This window comes from Rhea pennata, chromosome 2 (assembly GCF_028389875.1).
Source record: "Rhea pennata isolate bPtePen1 chromosome 2, bPtePen1.pri, whole genome shotgun sequence".
Classification (NCBI taxonomy): Eukaryota; Metazoa; Chordata; class Aves; order Rheiformes; family Rheidae; genus Rhea; species Rhea pennata.
Genome location: NC_084664.1, coordinates 66,266,998 through 66,284,280, shown reverse-complemented (window position 1 = coordinate 66,284,280; position 17,283 = coordinate 66,266,998). Strand labels below are relative to the sequence as shown.

Here is a 17,283-nt window from a genome sequence, read left to right as displayed (position 1 = left end):
TGTTAATACGAAAACATTAAGAAAATCTTTGTTCAGTCTGCTGTTAAAACCAGCAAAAGCTAAATAAGGTTATGTTATTACATTCTCAGTCCAGAAAGAAAACACACAGAGACAATACATTTTTAAGTCTAAGGGTTTGTGACTACAGCTCCAGACCACGGCATTATGAGCTGAGGACAAAGAGGCTAGCCGTTACCTGTCGTCTGGTTGGAAGATGACAGGAAAGAGCCAAGAAAAAGAAAGAGAAACAGAAGGTGAAAAAAAAAGACATACAATAGGGCTGGGGGAGCAAAGCAAAAATACTGGAAGCTAAAACTCTTTTGAAGGAAAACTCATTTACACTGACCTACTGCCTTTAGCACACAAGCGAATTAGTAACCATTATTAAAAAACACGTTAGCGAGACACAAGATGTGCCACACTTTTTTGCAAGTACTTGCACTTTGCTGACAATACTCCATCACAGACTAGATAAAAGACACGCTATATGTTGGTTAAAGTGAGCAAGAGACCTGAGCTATGACATTTTCATTGAAAACTGAAGAAAGTATTTCTGCCTTATTCTAAGTCTTTTTATTACAGCAAAATTGCAATTAGTAGCCTCATTCTTTTTAACTTTTTAAATTCACTAAGTGGAGCTGCGCATCTATAGCAAGAATACAAATGTATATATTAGGAGCTGAAAAAAAAATGAAAGTATGATTTAAGAGACAAAATTCCTTTAGGTCATAAGGTTAATATTCAGGTTTTTCTTTAACATAACAAGGACCAGAATCATTAATAACCTTAATAAGGATACACTAGTTAGCAATTTTTCTGAAGTGCTCCTGCTCCAGCAGTCACGGGAACCTTACAAGCAGGGAACACCAACAGGCAGCTTCGAGTCTAAAGCAGGCCCTAAGTGATTCTAAATGTCTCCTGGCTTTAACAAAATAAATCCACTATCCAGCCCAGAAAGAGACAAAAGAAGAGGCAAAGCTGCCAAGAGCCATATTGCTTTTCACAGTTAAAGCCACTCTCCTTGTGTTATGTCTCTCTACATGACATGGCAAATTCAAAAGTGTGTTGATATAAGAATTTGCAAACAGACTAAACATTACTGGAGGAATCTTTACAAAACTTCTCTCAAAAATAAACAAAAAATTGAGAGATAAAACTACCGACTAACAGTTCCTTTGAGAAAGAAACTTGAGAATGGCCGAGAGGAGAAGTGATTAACGTCGGACTTTCAACTGGCCCGCAAGGCTGCAGAAAAACAAAGCGATAACAAGAGGCCATCGCTGTGCAGAGCCAGGGCAGTGCACAAGGACTTTATACGTGGATGTTACTCTGAGTTTCTATCTTCGACCAGAACGGAGGCTAACGGGCAGTTTCGGACCTAATGCGACTCCCAGAGCAGTTGGACGCAGCTTGCAAAGGCCCTATACACAGAGCAGGCACCTGCAGTGCCGCGTGTCCTCCCTGCACAGCGGGTGTTCAGCCAGCAACACACACACCTTGGTTGCAAGACTCCTTGCACAGTAACTGAGCCAGTGTACGCAGCCACTGCTTCCCAAATTGTAAATCGTCACATAATTCCTAAGGTGGCTTTTCCTAAAATAATTTCAGCAATAAAGTAGCCTAGGGCAAACATGACCTACAGCCAACAACCATCCTTCTCCTTCCCCATTATATTATTCAGAGTGAAAGATGTGCTTGTGATCCACCACAAGAAAAAGCAGCCACTGTCTCTGTTTCAAAACACCCTAGAGTATATAATGAAAAAGATGGCACAAGCAGAAAGAATATAAAGCTAAGGAAAGGGAAACTGTTCCTGGGCAAAGAGACCGTGCAATGGGTTTTGTTTCACAGGCTGCTTGCCTTTCCCTGGTGTTCAACATTTGGGGTAACTCACTCCAGGGTGCAGATTAGTGATAGATGGCTAATTAAAAAAAAAAGGAAAAGAAAAAGAAAAGGAAAGAGTTATGAGAACCTGCCAAGAAACTTTGTTCAGCAGCACCATCCCTGGTGGTGTAGTCAATTACAAGAACACTGAGTTTTAGTAGAAGATCTAAATCAAAAAGCTGTTTAACATTGTCAAGATTTTTTTTTAAGAGACACAAGTCTGAAGAAGAACCAGACTGCCAAAAATCACTGTTCCAGGCACCCAGAGAGGGGACAAAACTCAAAGGAAAATTATTTACAGACTTCTGCTGCATTTCTTCTGGTTAGGTTTCTGGCATACTTTTAAAAGTATCTTTAAACTCAGTGAAGAAAAAATTTTTTACGATCTAGTCCTGCTAAGCTTAGTGTCTATGTGCACATGTTGTAGAAACACACATGAAATTTATTCTGGAGGATAAACTCTCTGACACATTTACCCTAAAAAGACATATAAGAAGATAGAGTTGACCACTCAGTATTCAAGGCTGTGCTTCATGGGAGCTCAAGGTAATGTAGCGTACAAGTCATAAAACAAGAAAGTTGGAAGACAGGCAGTGAGATGTGACAAATTTCTTCTTTCTTAGTCTATTTTCTAATAGCCTGGGAAAGTTAGAGGGTGCATCAAGCAGGAATAATTTGGAAGTTTCATAGAGGCCTTCCAAGGCTTGCAGATTTGGAGGAACTGCAGAGGGACCCAGCAGAGGTGGAGCCCAAGCTCACACTGATAGGGCATGAGGACCCAGAAGTGGGGGCCTGCACATTGAACTTTCTGGCACATAGTTTAACAGACAGAGGCAGGGGAACTGTGGATTCCTGCTACTAAGCCCAGTGGGAACTGTCTCCTGGCAAATGCATCAGAAGAAACCTACCTTGGCAAGCACACCAACGGGAAACAAAATATGTTTTTCTGGCAATGGAATGAATCAAAGCTGGTGGAGAATGAAGGAGCCCTGGTCTCAGAATTTAGACCTCCTTCAGTCTCTCCTCTAACTATGGCTGTGAAAAAGACACATACACAAGTAATGACGTTGGTACTCCAAGTTCTCAGTGATGCACAGTAACTGTAGATTCCAGTTTGCAGCTTTCAATTTCAGTGACCATACTAGATTGTGAATCTGAGAAGGTGATCTTTAGCTAAAACAGAAATATCCCAGATATGAGCCCAAGACAAGGAAATCTAGAAAAGTCTTTAAAAAAACTCTTCTTCCCCTAGACAAGAAGGCAATTCAGAGCTACAAAAAAACCCCTTTCTCTCAGTAGGTTCCAGCAATGTCCTCCTAGTCCCCTTTGCTAGCAAAATGTATGCAATTATGAAATTGAGATCAATAAAAAATTTTCATTTGGGAATGGAGGGGAGAGTTAATTTGTGATTAGTCAGGAAGACATGGAGAGTGGGAGCAGTATATTTACTCTTTGGCAATCTAAAATCGGAGGGCTGGGGATCTCTCTGCTCTGCAGTAGGAGCAAGCTTCACAAGCACAGGGTTATGAAAGAACCAGGACCCTTTTTTCTTTTTTAATAAGGTGCTGAACAGAAAGTGTCCTGTAATCTGCCCTCCTTCAGCAGGATTCCCATTGCAGCAATTTGCATTTTAGAAACATGACTCTCCACAGGGGATCCAGAGAAATGAGAGGGAAAGAACAGTATTGCAAGAAGTTGGCAAAAGGCTGCAGCTGAATTTAGAAACCAAGAAACAGTCAAGTAAGCCTTTTCTTCTGATGTACAATCACAAATATATAACATTATGTGTATTTCAAAGAACAAAAACTAGTTACTTTTGCACTGAATTATACAGCTCTTCTTGATCCCTCCTGATCTTAGCCAAAGAGGGTTTTAAAAGTATGAATGTCAACATGTCAACCACACTGCTGCCTTCTACCTAAGTTGTAGCTCTTGTTTACACAAGCAAAATGCAGCCAAATTTTTGAAAGGCCTGTCAGCTCAACCCAACGGAGCATGAATCATTCTGTCGGGCACTGCTCTAAATGCTCTTCCTTCCTTCCTTTTCATTTGCTAAGGTCAGATAAACAGTACCAGGAATTGCATGTGAAGCTCTTCCCTACATGATAAAAGACAGGGATCTTTCTATGAAGTCCTTGGATAACTGTAATCATAAGCTGAAAGCAGAAAACTCACCTTGGAGCTAACCATAGATATGCATCTGCTTCTTATCAAGTGTCTTCCTCTCCCTCCTTTCCTTCCTCAGCTTTTAGCTTTTTTTTTTTTTTTTTTTTTTTTTTTTTTTTTTTTTTTTGTCTGAATCTGTGTAGATTTTTACCATCAGGAGATAGGAAACAGTGTTTACATAATCTAAGGCAAATACCATGGAGAGAAGACTGAAAAGTTTCGCAACATTTTCCACTTACTAGTTAGTGATGAATGTAACATGCATTATACAATATACTCTCAGATGAGCAAAATGCTATCCATAGATCTCTGCATGTACATCTCTGCACTTCACATATTTCAGGACAACGAAGTAAAAGCATGCTTCTGCCCTTCTTCAAAACAGGCATGTTTCTTAGAAGCTGCCTGACCAATACCAGAAATAACACAGCGTGATGCAAAACAGCAATATGAAGCCCAGACCTGCAAATTTCATTATCTTTTAAGAAACAATCACGTCTATTCTGCAGGCAACACATGCATTTCTCACACCTTTCAGAGACTCATAAACAGAACACGTCAGCCCATGGCATCCCTCAAAAATAAGAATGTGCAAATACTAGGGAGCTCAACCATCAAGAATAGCAACCTACAAATTTAAATAAGAGGAAAGAGCTTTTATCATGTGAGGTTGAAAAAGGTAAACACAGCCTGAAGGAAAGGCAGATGTGGGACTCCAAGCACTGTGTTCAGGCACTTAAACACATAAAAGGGCTCTGCCTGTTGAAGGCAGAGCGTTTTCCAATTTTACAGAGAAAAGCAGAACAAAATGTAATGGCTGGAAGATGCAGCTAGACAAAATTGCCTCCAAAATACGAAATATTTTCCTAGAAGTGATGATGAATACTGGAATGCTTTCCATGAGAAGTCATGCACTGTCATGTTAAAACGAGGGAAGGTATGGTGCATTTTCATTTAGCTTCTGTGAGACACATTATGGGTCAGAATAGATGATTACGAAACTCCCCTCTGGCCTTACTATCTATGAATCTGCAAATTTTACAGCTTCATCCTGTGGGGCCAAGGCATTTTGGCTCTCCACCAGCAACGCACTTACGCACATGCTGAAAGGAAAGCTTACTTCCTTTACTGGCTCTGAGCCAGCAAGCTCAGCCTCTTGAGAATAGCCCCAACTATCTTCAGCTATCTCAATATCTGACCACTTTTGGGATTCTTTTCTGCAGGAGCAATCAGAGACTTATGAGAGCTGAGGTTTGCTAACTTATAATTTCAAAAGCAATGGATAGCTGTAATTCTGGTTTATCTCACACCTATTTTTCTAATGTAAAAAGCAGGCGAAAATACTCATTTAGATTTTTTTAATTTTAGCTTAGGATGGCAATAATTTAATTCAGATTGGGAAAGACAAACCAAGTAAGGTTGCTCTAGGAAGATGAGCAATGAAAAATGATGCCTTTCAGCAAAGATACACTTAATGTAATTATTCACTTAAGAAAAAGGATGAAATCAATACTCATGGCTGTAAAAACTTAAACACTAAAAGAGCCTAACTTGACCCATTCTAAATAGTGGACTGGAAAAAAAATGCGACACAACAGGTAGTTTCAAACATATATGCACACAATAACACAATACACGTATCTCTATTCCTAGGTATAGATACCTAAACATCATTAATAACAATTAATTGGAATATAGTCAGAAGATTTTGGGAAAGAGAGTCCTCAGCCCAAAAATACTGACTGGAAATGGAATTTTTATGAATGAGAGGCCAATCTGGCAACATGTAACACTGAACACATCTGGCCTAATTGGAAATTCTTTAAAATTAAATTATCTTGACAGTACATGTAATTAAAAACTTCTATATTTCCTCTTAAACTCAGTGCAATGTCCATTGAAGCTGTCATTCACTTTCAAGTAGTAATGGTCAGTTAATTTTTGGTGGGCCCAACCTTATGCTAAGAAAAATTTCTTTCATGTATCCATAACATTCTTTCCATCTCCCCCACCCTACATAATTCACCACAGTATTTTGATTGGTCAAAGATTGCTGGTTGTGGTGGTTTTTACTTTTTTTTGTCCTTGATTAAGGTATTATGACATATAAGATGTATTTTCAAGGAAGAACAAAATTAAGGACTAGGAAATTCTGAGCTAAACAGGGATTTCCAAGATCTTATTTTTGATTTAAGATGATATAAGCAGAATTAGATCAGTCTAAACTTATTTTAAAAAACAAATAGAAATAAATAAAATGTACTTTAATTTACCTTCTAATACTCAAGTAGACAACTCTGTTTTATTCATTTTAAGTGTATGCAGAGGTGGAGTGGAAATAGATCCAGTCTTTTACACTAACTCTGTGAAAAGCAACTCAAGAATGAACAGGGAAAAGAACACTTTTAGCTTTTTGTACATTCTCTTCCCAATATTAGGAAAGATCTGGCCAGCAGATACTTCCAGTACTCATTCAGAGCAAATTAAACAATTCTCTTTTACTCTCTGTCCAAAGAAAGTATGTTAAAATGCTGATTAAAATACAAACCTGTCTGATTTGGTCTCCTGAGGTGGTGAAAGAGTTGTCCCATAACGAGAAGTGGGTGTTGCAGGCGCACTCAGTCCGGAGTAAGGTCGTGGAGAAGAGAAAGAGCTGCTGCCATAGCTATTGTACCTGGAGTGGTGAGAAGAAAATAGCAGAAAGGGAGAGATAGAGAGACAAGAAATAGTCAGCAAGCACATATGAGACAGTAAACCTAGCTTAGGGTGTGGGAATGCTGCCATACCCCAGAAATCCAGCTTCTGAAAATATTCCTCTAACCCCAGCTTCAATATATGCAGCCTATCATCTCCTTTTAATATAAGCCATATCATGGAAATACTTGATTTGAATACCGAGCTATGGGTATGGAGATTAATGAGAGATTAGAATGGTCCTCCTAAACAACTGTTTTGAGTTGGAATACTTAAATCACTGCTCAGTTACTCAGATTTATTTGTCGGTTTGGGAGCTGATACTCAGCCATTAAAAAAAGGACTGAAACAATACATGTCAGCAACATTTGTTCCTAGTGAGATTACGGAAAGAGACCAGCATTCCCCTGGCATTATCTGAACACGGACGCACATTATTTGCAAGTTTTTATGTTACAAATGAAAAGCATCCACATTCTTTTCAATGAAAGTAGGCAGTATATATTTGCTTTCCCCTCCTCCAATATAAGTCATAGCTTATGTTCCATTTCTTCCAATGTCTGTAAAAAATCATTACTTGGTTAAAAAGACATGTCTCCGGAAGCATGGCTTTAGGAATTTCTACCAGCCATTTGCTTTATTAAAAAAAAAGGGGAGGGGGAAAAGAAAAAAAAAGAAAAGAAAAACCAACTTGACTTCAATGTGAGTTTGCTGATCAAAGAGAAATTGCTTCCAGGACTTTCGGAATGGGCTACCTCCCCAGAGTCCCCTTTAGCAATGTTTTCATCCTGGACCTTATACTGAATAGAAAAGGCAATGGCATTGCTTTGCTGAGCTTTTTAACTATTGCATTTGAATGGCTTGTCACGGAGACATAGAGATTCCTGATCCGGAAAAATATTAACGTTTCTTTTTCACATAAAATATCGTTTTTCTGCTTGGAAAGCATATGATGCTCTGCAGGTAGCATAGTCTATGTGACAACTCATCCAAATGACAACAATCAGTTCACGAAAAATGAAAATTTCATTTTCTTTATTATAATTCATAATGTATGATATATCCTCCTTTATCTTATCCTTTCTCCGCCTCATATTCTCCCACATGTGTCAACATCAAGTAATTTCTCTTCACTCAGCATTTTTATTTGAAAATGTTGGTTGGTTTTTCTTCACCTCCATTTAACACATTCATTTAGTCATGCAAAATTTCATTCAAAGTTTCAGGCTTCATTTCTTAGGGTACATCAGCATTGCTGACTGCCAAGGGCAGTGTTAAAATCAGAATAAATTTTGGTTATAGACATATATTTATATACATTTATATATATGTGTAAGAAAAGGAACCATGCTTTATACAGAAATCTTATTGATTATTATGTTTATTTTTCCCTTCCTCTGCCCCTTGAAAAAGTTGACACAGTGCAGAATCTTGTTTCAGACCAGGGAACTTCAATGAGCCCAAAGTTAAGGCCAATTAGAAATGGGGACAACTCAGCTTCTACAGGCTCACAGTAACAAGTATTAGCAATATCATTTTCAGAGGTACTGGCATAGATGTGGAATCCCTCAAAATCAAATTTGGAGGGAAAAAGAAGCTGGGACAGTAGCAAGTCACAACTTGTGCATCAGCTTAAGTCTGCATCCTATATACCAGGTTTCTTTCTCTGACCTTCTTTCCTGGCGGTTGCTACTGCTTCCGTTTTCCCATCATATCTGATAGGCCAATGCAAACTACACAGGCCTCATCCCAGATGTCTTCCCTCTGCAGAAACTTCAGATATTCAGGCATTTACCTCTTTTATGAGCACATTCCTGCCCAACCCACACAAGTTTTGCCCTCTTTTTTCTCCAAATTAACCTAACACAATCCTCCCTCACATCACACCCTCCATCTTATATGATAAAGAGAAATACAAGGATTGTAAGAGGAAAAAAAAAAACACTGTAGAAATACTAAATATTGAAGGAACAGGCGGTATTTAAAAATTTACTTATATATTCTCTCTAAAAAGTGTAACAGCAACAGCAGCAATAATGAGAGTGCAACAGAGGAGTGGGAAAGGCCTAAGGGAAAATGGCAAATATACAGGAAAATGTAAATTTGGAGGAATCCCAGAGTTCAAGGAAAGACATCTGAACTAAGTCATTTATCAAGTTACTTGGATTTACAGTCTTCTCAGAGAAATGAAAAACAGCAAAAAACCCACCCACCTATTAGAAGAGAAAGACCGAAAATTAAAAGGATCAAAGGAATCAAAATATTTGTTCACATGCAGAAATTCAGAAGGACTGCTGTAAAAATGAAAAAATAAATATACTCATAATATAAGTGTACATTTATAACATAAAACACTGACCATTGGGAATGGAAACTAAAAAATGTCAGCTTTTAAAGGTGATTTGCTAGTATTGCTTTCTGGAAAGGGATAGGGAAATTAAAAATTAGAATCAAAAATTGAGAGAAATGCACAAACTGCTGAGCATAACCATACGTTGTGGAGGGAAAACTGTCTGTTCCAAGCACTGTATGTTCTTTATAGGATTTAACCTAAATCTTTGTTACAAGCACAAGTTGAAATTGCATGTGACAGGGATATGCAGCATAATCTAACAGCAAATTCAAGTTCAGCCTTTGAAGCCAAGATTTCACCTTTGAATTCCATGTGCCAATCTGACCTCTCACAGTTCTGTATGAGAAGATCTCCATTAATTTTCAAGAAACCATGGCTGCAAATCACATTGTTGTAAATGAAAACAAAATAATGTTCCTACACATGATCTCCCAAATCACACACTATTTATCTACTGCTGTACAGAGGAGGCCAGGTTACTTATTAACTATAGACCTTGAAGAGGAATAAGATGAAATGAAGGCAACAAAGGCAAGGGAAAAATATCAATCAAATCAAAATATAGGCTTACATGACTAAAACTAATACAGTATGTTCTGGAAATAATACAACACAAAGGGCACGTTATTACCACTATAAAACTCTGTTTATAGTGTTATTCATTTATCTAAAAATTAATGTCAGCTGCATAAAATCTACCTGTTTTCCCTCATCACCTCTGCTTCCTTTTCTTTAATAGATGCTGGAGACTCTTCAAAGTCATATGAGAAGAGGTGAAAAGGAGTATGTGGTACATAAGGTAATTTCTCTACTGTTGGAGATGCCTTTGGAGTAACGGATGCTGAAGAATTTTGGGAAGAGTTTAGCAAAACTGCTGCAGGTGAAGATGGTGATGAATGAACAGAATTATGATGGGAGACAGATGAATCAGGCACAGAAGAGGAGCTGCTGGAAGAGCTCTTTGCTCTAGAGCAGGGGAGAGACCTCTCAGCTGGAGAAATTGCACTTGAGATGTTTGAAGCCTCAGAGCACTGTGAAAGGTTCTCATTCATAACCTCATGGGCGGCTGGGACCCCACTGCAGGAGGAAAATGTTGTGAGGAAGGGAAGAGAAAGGCAGAGAAAAACAAGAAAAGGAGAGATCAATAGACCATAGTGCTTGGGGAGAAAATAAAGGCTAGGAGAGTCAAGCAAACAAAAACTTAAATGTAGACAATCTTTTGCTTTTTTGTAAGTTTTTTTTTTTTTAAGTTAAAGATATAATTCTTTGTATCCTAGTATTCCTAGGATTCTTCTTAGGGTCAGAAAAAATGAGAAAAGGGAGGGATTCAGCCAAAAGGAATGGAAGTGATGTAATCCACAGACTTTCAGAACTCGGAGTCTGAATTTTGATTGGAATTGTATTTTCATGAACCTTTTCACAACCTTTTTCTGCATTATTTTTCTGTGGCCTGTTAGACTGGAAACATTGTCAGAGCAGCACAAAGCAATTTCAACACGCTGGATGATCTGGCACACAGAACAGAGATGCATTAAGACACTCTGTATGATGACTCCTGGAGGCCAGATATCTGATTACCACCCTCCCCAGAAAATTGATATTTTTATTAAAAACCCAGAAACACTCATCCACCAAAGATGAAAACGAAAAGTGTCCAATCAGCAGTGTTCTCTCAAAATTAAGGTTTAAAGTGATTTTTAAAAGCAACATCCTACCAAATTGTTTGCCTAGGTGTTGAGCTATTACTTTACCTCAGTGTCAGCATCCCATTCAATCTGTGTGCTGGTGTTAGATAGAGACCATTAGAGCTACCTTAGTACAATGGAAAACTTAGTACAATAGAAGACACACCTGCCAGGCTCTAATGTAGATAGATGCTGTTGAACTACAGAAGGAAGAACAGCAAGACAGGTGAAAAGCCACTGGATCTGCCCTCCTGGATTCCTGCTACCACTACCATCTTCAGCATAAGCACTGCATATGGGCTCTGGGCTGTGTCACTTGGCAGGTGGCTGGTTTGATTTTCCCGACCACCTATGCCCTCCACCTACACAGTGTGCAAGCAACTGGACCTTCACTGAGGAGTGAGGGTTTGCCACAGATTAAGCAACAAAAATATAAGTCACATAGGATATTATGAAGTTAATCGTTAGGTGTATATATACACCCAGCAGTCATCCTCACAACAGAAATGCATGGGGCAGACTGGAAACTGGAAACCTTCATCTATTTCACCAGCTGTGCATACGAGCAATCACTGAAGTGAAGCTAGATTACTCCTACCCTTCCTGATAGGATTTAAAATAAATGGCCAGAATACCAACCATTTTTGTTATATTACAGTGATAGTGAAAGGAGGTATTTAGGTAAGTCATCTGAGTATCACCCCACCACCTCAAACTGACTATTTTAAAAGAATGATGTCCTATAAGCACATTATGCACTTTATTTGGCTCCTAAACACTATGTTTCTTTTTTTCACAATAATTAGTATATTCATGTGATTTACTGTCTTAGCTTTGACATTTAAGCTTTGGGATTTGAGGAAATTATCACTTAATTTTGAAATTTCAGGCAACCTTTGGCTAGATTTGCAGACTGGAAGATATTAATAACAACAGTACAGTATTTTCTTTGGAATTTGCACATTAAACAGTTTCCTTTCTTCCTTCCATGCTGTATAGTGTCTGCATGAATGTGGTTGATTTAAAAAAAAAAAAAAAAAATCCAATCTCATTTGCCGAGTTGCAAAGCCAAACAATTTAACTTAAATCAAACGGCTGTCTGGAAGAAAGACCGTATTTCCTTCTTTCAAATTTATTACGATAAAGTTGCCAGATGCCAAATCCATATATACCTCTAAAGTAAGCGGAAAATTTTACATGAGAATATTGTTTTGATAGCTAGTTTGTTTATATCCATATATACACACAGATGTGCATATATGTACAAAATGACACATCTATCAGCTTTGTTTCTGGGTAGTTCTCTCCTATTAAAAAAATGAACAAAATTGAAATAAATCAAAGGCAATATTCAAAAAAAGCGAATCTTCTCCGTATTAACCAATATTGCTAATGAGGTTATAGTACAAAACCAGGGATAACAATAAAAACCTGAGAAATCAAGCAATAGCCTAACTCAGCAAAACATTGTAATATTTCAGCATAGCTCTGACTAAAAAGATGGGCCTACACCACGCTCCCAAAAAAGTTATACTCCTTGCTAAACGTTTTTATGATGTGTGTCTGTTACTCATTTTGTACCGAAGTAATCAAGAGTGAGTGACTGCAAACAGTTTTTTGTGCATTAAGCAGATATAATTAAATGTGTTGCCATTAGCACGCAAAATAGCAAAGCTTTTAGTCTTGAAAAAATTTCCTGGAGGTGGCTTTAAAAGGAAAGCTGGGAATGTGAGTTAAAGGGGCTGGTGAGTTAATGCCTGGATTCGCAGAGCCAAGGAAAGGTGCGGGGACGACACTGAATCCTGGTACCTGGCTTCGACCTGCCTACAGGCCTCTTCCTCCCCCTCATCCTCAGTATTGGGCTCTGTAACTGGCTGTTCTTCTTCTTCTTCCTCAGACTCTTCCTCCTCTCTGAGGTCAAATCAAGGAAAGAGACACGCAGTGGGATGAAAAGAGAGAAGGTGGAAGAGAAAATGACGTAAGTCACCAAAAAAAGAAACTCAGTGAAGCTAGAAATGGAGGACAACAAGGAGATGTGCAGCTGCGGCAGTATGCAAACAGCCCTCTACATCATCCTGGTAGGTATGCGTTGGCACAAGGAAGGCTAACAATACATGAATTTTACCATCTCCCTATTTAAAGTTTTTATTTTTAATTTTTAAAACATTAAGACTTGTTACATCATTTTTTTCCAGAGCTCAGCTTTACTTTTGCTGCTTCACTACCTGCACAGATATTAATGGAAAGCATTCATGACAATACCAATGTTCAATTTATAAGGTATTAAGCTGTATCATTTGGCTTAACCAAGCTGGCACTGGACATCACACTTTTAAATTAACACAAATAAAACATTTCTGTTAAGGAACTGAACCAGAAAATAGAATGGAATGAAACATTAAGTTAGAAATAACAGAAAGACTAAACCCGTTCAGGACTATTTGCAAATAGCATTATTTTAGTTATTGGATGCCAGTACATGAATTATTTAAGTAAAGAATCACAAGTATTCTCAAAGCAGGCTTTGGTTCAGTGGTCAGTCTGGTAGAAAAAAAAATTTAAGTAATGCATAAAGCCTCCATAACCTACAAACCACAAAAGCAAAAAGAAAACTATATTAAACAAACAAACAAAAAAAGGCTACATTGTTTGCCTCTGCTCCCTCCCATTTAGGCCTCTTCCTCCCCAAACCAATGGACTCATGGAAAATTTAGAAAATATTTTCTTTTTTGGACTTCTTTTTCAGTTGCATTTGATCCAGTTCTCAATTTGATTTAGTGATGAAAACAGAAAAAAAGCATACAAAGTTTGTAGCCCACTGGTATTCCATCCATTTTCTAAAAGCTGTTTTTCTTTCCTCTATTTTGAATGGGAAGTTCTGTGCATTTTTTTTTCATTTAAAATTAGCATGTTTCCACCTCATAACAAAAAAGAATATTGATAATGTGAGATCACAGCACCATTGAGGGTTATACAAAGGGTTGATCCAAAGTTTCTTGCATTTGCTTAAAGTTATGTAAGTTTAAACTATTAATAACCAGGAAGATGGCAACACCTGGACTTTTTCTAACACTCCAGCAAACATCCAAAAAGTAGAAGCTTTTAACCATTCCTAGCATATCATCATGACAGAGCTGTTTTAGTTGTAGCAGATCATCTCTCCATCCCCCACAAATATAACCTTTCTCTACAAACACATCTCTCAACTTCCACACATGCATACATTAGTATTAAAAAAAAAAAAAAAAAAAAAAAAAAAGCCAGTCCTACAACAATCACCTGTGGGCAATAAAATGGGAAGCTCTGCGAGATCCTGGTTCTCCGATAAGAGCACAGCGCATCCTATAATGCTGATATGCTAATATGAATTGCTCAGTGGTCGCTCTGTTTTCAGCTCTCACCAGGAGTTTTCCAGATCAATGTCATCAAATTCCTCGCCCCCCTCAAACGTTCCCAAATGTCCAGAATCGTAACTTGGATTCGTAACATTGGATATGATGGATAAAATAAATCTCAAAGGATTCTTTGAGTATGTTTTTGTTCACCTCAGTAAAAGGCAGTAAGGATGGGAGTTTAAAGTGAACGTGTTGCAACTTTCTATGATAGGAGTTGAGCTGTGAACCATCAGTGTTACATTTGTACTGAATGGCAAGGGAAGCCAGGGAGACAGAAAAAGCATTCAAAACCAGAGAGGATGAGCTCACGGCAAGGATCACCTCAGAACACAGCACCATCAACTCCCGACGCTAACGTTGAGGGACATACCACGGGACGTTTGCCTTGAAATCTCGTCATCTGCTTTTAAATCTTGTAATTATAACCCTGAATCTACAGTCTTCAGGTCTTGATGCTGAGGGTCTTATTTACCAGCAATGAAAGCTGTTCTCTTCTCCAAGATTCAGAGCTTTTGTATTCATTATTTATTAGACTAGGTTATTTAACTGGTATCTAAAGTCCCAAACCTACTTTTACCGAATAGTCAATTTGCCTAGGAAAAAAAAAATGTTTGGAACTAAATATGGACTTAGTGGTCTAACTTTAGACATTCATTTCAGAAAATGCTGACCTTCTGTGTAAAAAGCATACAACAAGTGCAGCATACATTACTGGTGAGCTATAATCAACTAAAATACAGTACTCTGATTTTTACTGCTTTGCAAAGTATTACTCTAATCCATTATTGGGAAAATCTGATTCCCATAAAACTAGCTTTATTAGAAATAAGAAAACTTCCTAAATTAAGTCTACTTATGATTGGCTTTATAAAATTAGGATATATGAACAGTCCTGCACCAGCAAGCCCCCAAACTGCATCTCTTTTACCCTGGAAGGCCTAGTTTTCTTCAAAGACAAACAGAAAATCAAGCAGCCTTTAGAACTGCTATATAAATGGTCAGAGTAAAGCCAGTTTCTTGGATTATCAGTTCAAAAACATACCAGAAAACTGAGCTTTGATATCTCAGTTTCCAGGACCATCAATAAAACATTTTGCATAGGCACTACCATTTCCTTAAAAATGTGACTAAGGCAGAGATCACTCTGCAGAATGTACAGTCATACAAGATGACTAGGCTGCTCTCATGCTTAATGCAATTTGGCTTTTTAAATACATCCTTCTTTCAGGTAAGCTGTACAAAATATCTGTGTGTTCAAGGCTTAGTAATAAGATAAGGACTTGGCTTCACCTTGGAGTCAATTACTGGAACCGAAAAACATTTCCACATACAGACTACTTGGGGACCTGCAAGATTCTGGTTCCAGCCCTGTGGGTAGAGACACGCTTCATGAGAAACGTTCCAAACCCATTCCAAGAAACAGGGCTTAGACTGGGAGACAACATGTCCAATATGGAGCTGAAGGCAATGTTTAGCCCCATCCTCCTTCATGATGGGTGAGGACTATTCAGAGTGTCACATGAAGGGAATATGTCTGCATGCCACGATGTCCATCTACAATTTCATTTTAGGAAGCAAAACAGTCAAGAGACTGGATTCTCAGGGGTTATGGCTTGCTGGACTCTGAAGGAGCAGATTATTTAGAAGTCTGACGACTGGCTGAGGCCATAAAATACCATTCCTTGTGCTGAACAAAGCTGCGATTCTAGCAACAAATCCAATCACAGCACAGATTCTGACTGGAATATGAGCAATACCCCTGCCTTTGTATATTTTTTGAGTATATCATATTTCAAACAAACTAGGCATGTAGAGCAATCCTCTGCAGCACATTTGTACAGTGCATAATCAGACATTAACACATCCATAACAGATAGTTTCAAAGTTGAATGTTTCGGAGGAAGCACATTTATTCTTGATTATCGCACATATTTTTGAACTGTAATAATAAAAAGAAAACGGAATCAGCTAGGTGGACACTAAGAAGCGAGCACAGGTACTCATACATACATCTGCGGAGCTCTTAAGTACAAAACAGAGGTGTTGCATGTGTGCTGGAGCACCCAACTTGGCAGACAAGCAGCTCCAAGGCTGCTAGCAAACAGCTGTGCCTGTTACACAAGAGACAGATGCTGAGATTCAAGATGGATAGAATCACAAAAAGTTTTTTTTTTTTTTTTAAAAAAAAAAAAAAAAAAAAAAAAAGATCTCACCAGAAAAGCAAATCTATGTGGTCACACGACTCACTCACTGCTCTGACAGAGGGTGGAAGTTAACTGGTTAACTGAAGTTTTCACTTCCCTACAGATATCTGGCAGCACTCTACTGGCCATCTTCAACCTCTAACTGGAAGCTTAATTTTAGAGATTCCAGATAATTCTCATACTGGGCCAAAGACTCTTTCCTCGAATCGCCTCAATTTCCAAATCACAAGGCTAGAAGAAGATTTTCTTTGACTGGAAAACTCTCTTTCTCTGTTAATCTTAACCCTAGGAAGACAGTACGCATCAGGCACTGAGCTGGGAAGAGGCAGAGGAAAGAGCTGGTTCTCTGCGGGTCCGTTGCGGAGATGCCTGGTGCTGTACAGAAGCCAGCACAGTCCCCAGTCTGTGGGAGCCACCCTTTCATGGGCAATTCGCAGAGTAGAAATAAATGATACGCTTAAGAGAGATCCTCAAGGGCCTTTCCAGCAACTAAACTTGCAGTTGCAGACCTCTGGACTATGCCCCGAAAGCAGATCAGATTCAAGTCAGAGAAGAGAGGTAAGCAAGCTCACTGTCAGGAGAGCTGCTGAACCCCGTGGGCTACCTTTTCAACAAAAGCAATGACAGTGGCTCTCTGATTAGAAAATAGATATTCCACCCATGGTGCGGGGGGAGAAGGGACAAAAGCCATCTATCTACTAGATAAATCTTTCTCAAAATGTAAAGAAAGAGAATTTTCACTTAAAGATTTAATAAAACAGGAAAACACCAAATAAAGGGATGCCATTATAATAAATTTAAGACTGTCAGTCAGACAGATGCTCAAACAGAACAGCAGGCACATTTGGGAATTCATCTGGATCCTTCAGGAGTTGGTTTATTTTTGTGGGAAATGAAGAAGG

The 17,283-nt window shown here is 38.5% G+C and overlaps 1 protein-coding gene across 8 annotated transcripts in view; it reads right to left on the bottom strand.

Moving 5' to 3' along the window:
* Nucleotides 1–17,283, bottom strand: part of FHOD3 (formin homology 2 domain containing 3) — a 404,460-nt gene that overhangs the window by 89,352 nt on the left and 297,825 nt on the right. For all 8 annotated transcript variants that reach the window (XM_062569631.1, XM_062569632.1, XM_062569637.1 and 5 more), the window contains 3 exons: nt 12,592–12,693; nt 9,797–10,174; nt 6,599–6,724 (listed from right to left, as the gene is read on the bottom strand). In XM_062569631.1, coding sequence (XP_062425615.1) covers nt 6,599–6,724; nt 9,797–10,174; nt 12,592–12,693 — 606 coding nt within the window. The remainder of the gene's footprint in view (nt 1–6,598; nt 6,725–9,796; nt 10,175–12,591; nt 12,694–17,283) is intronic.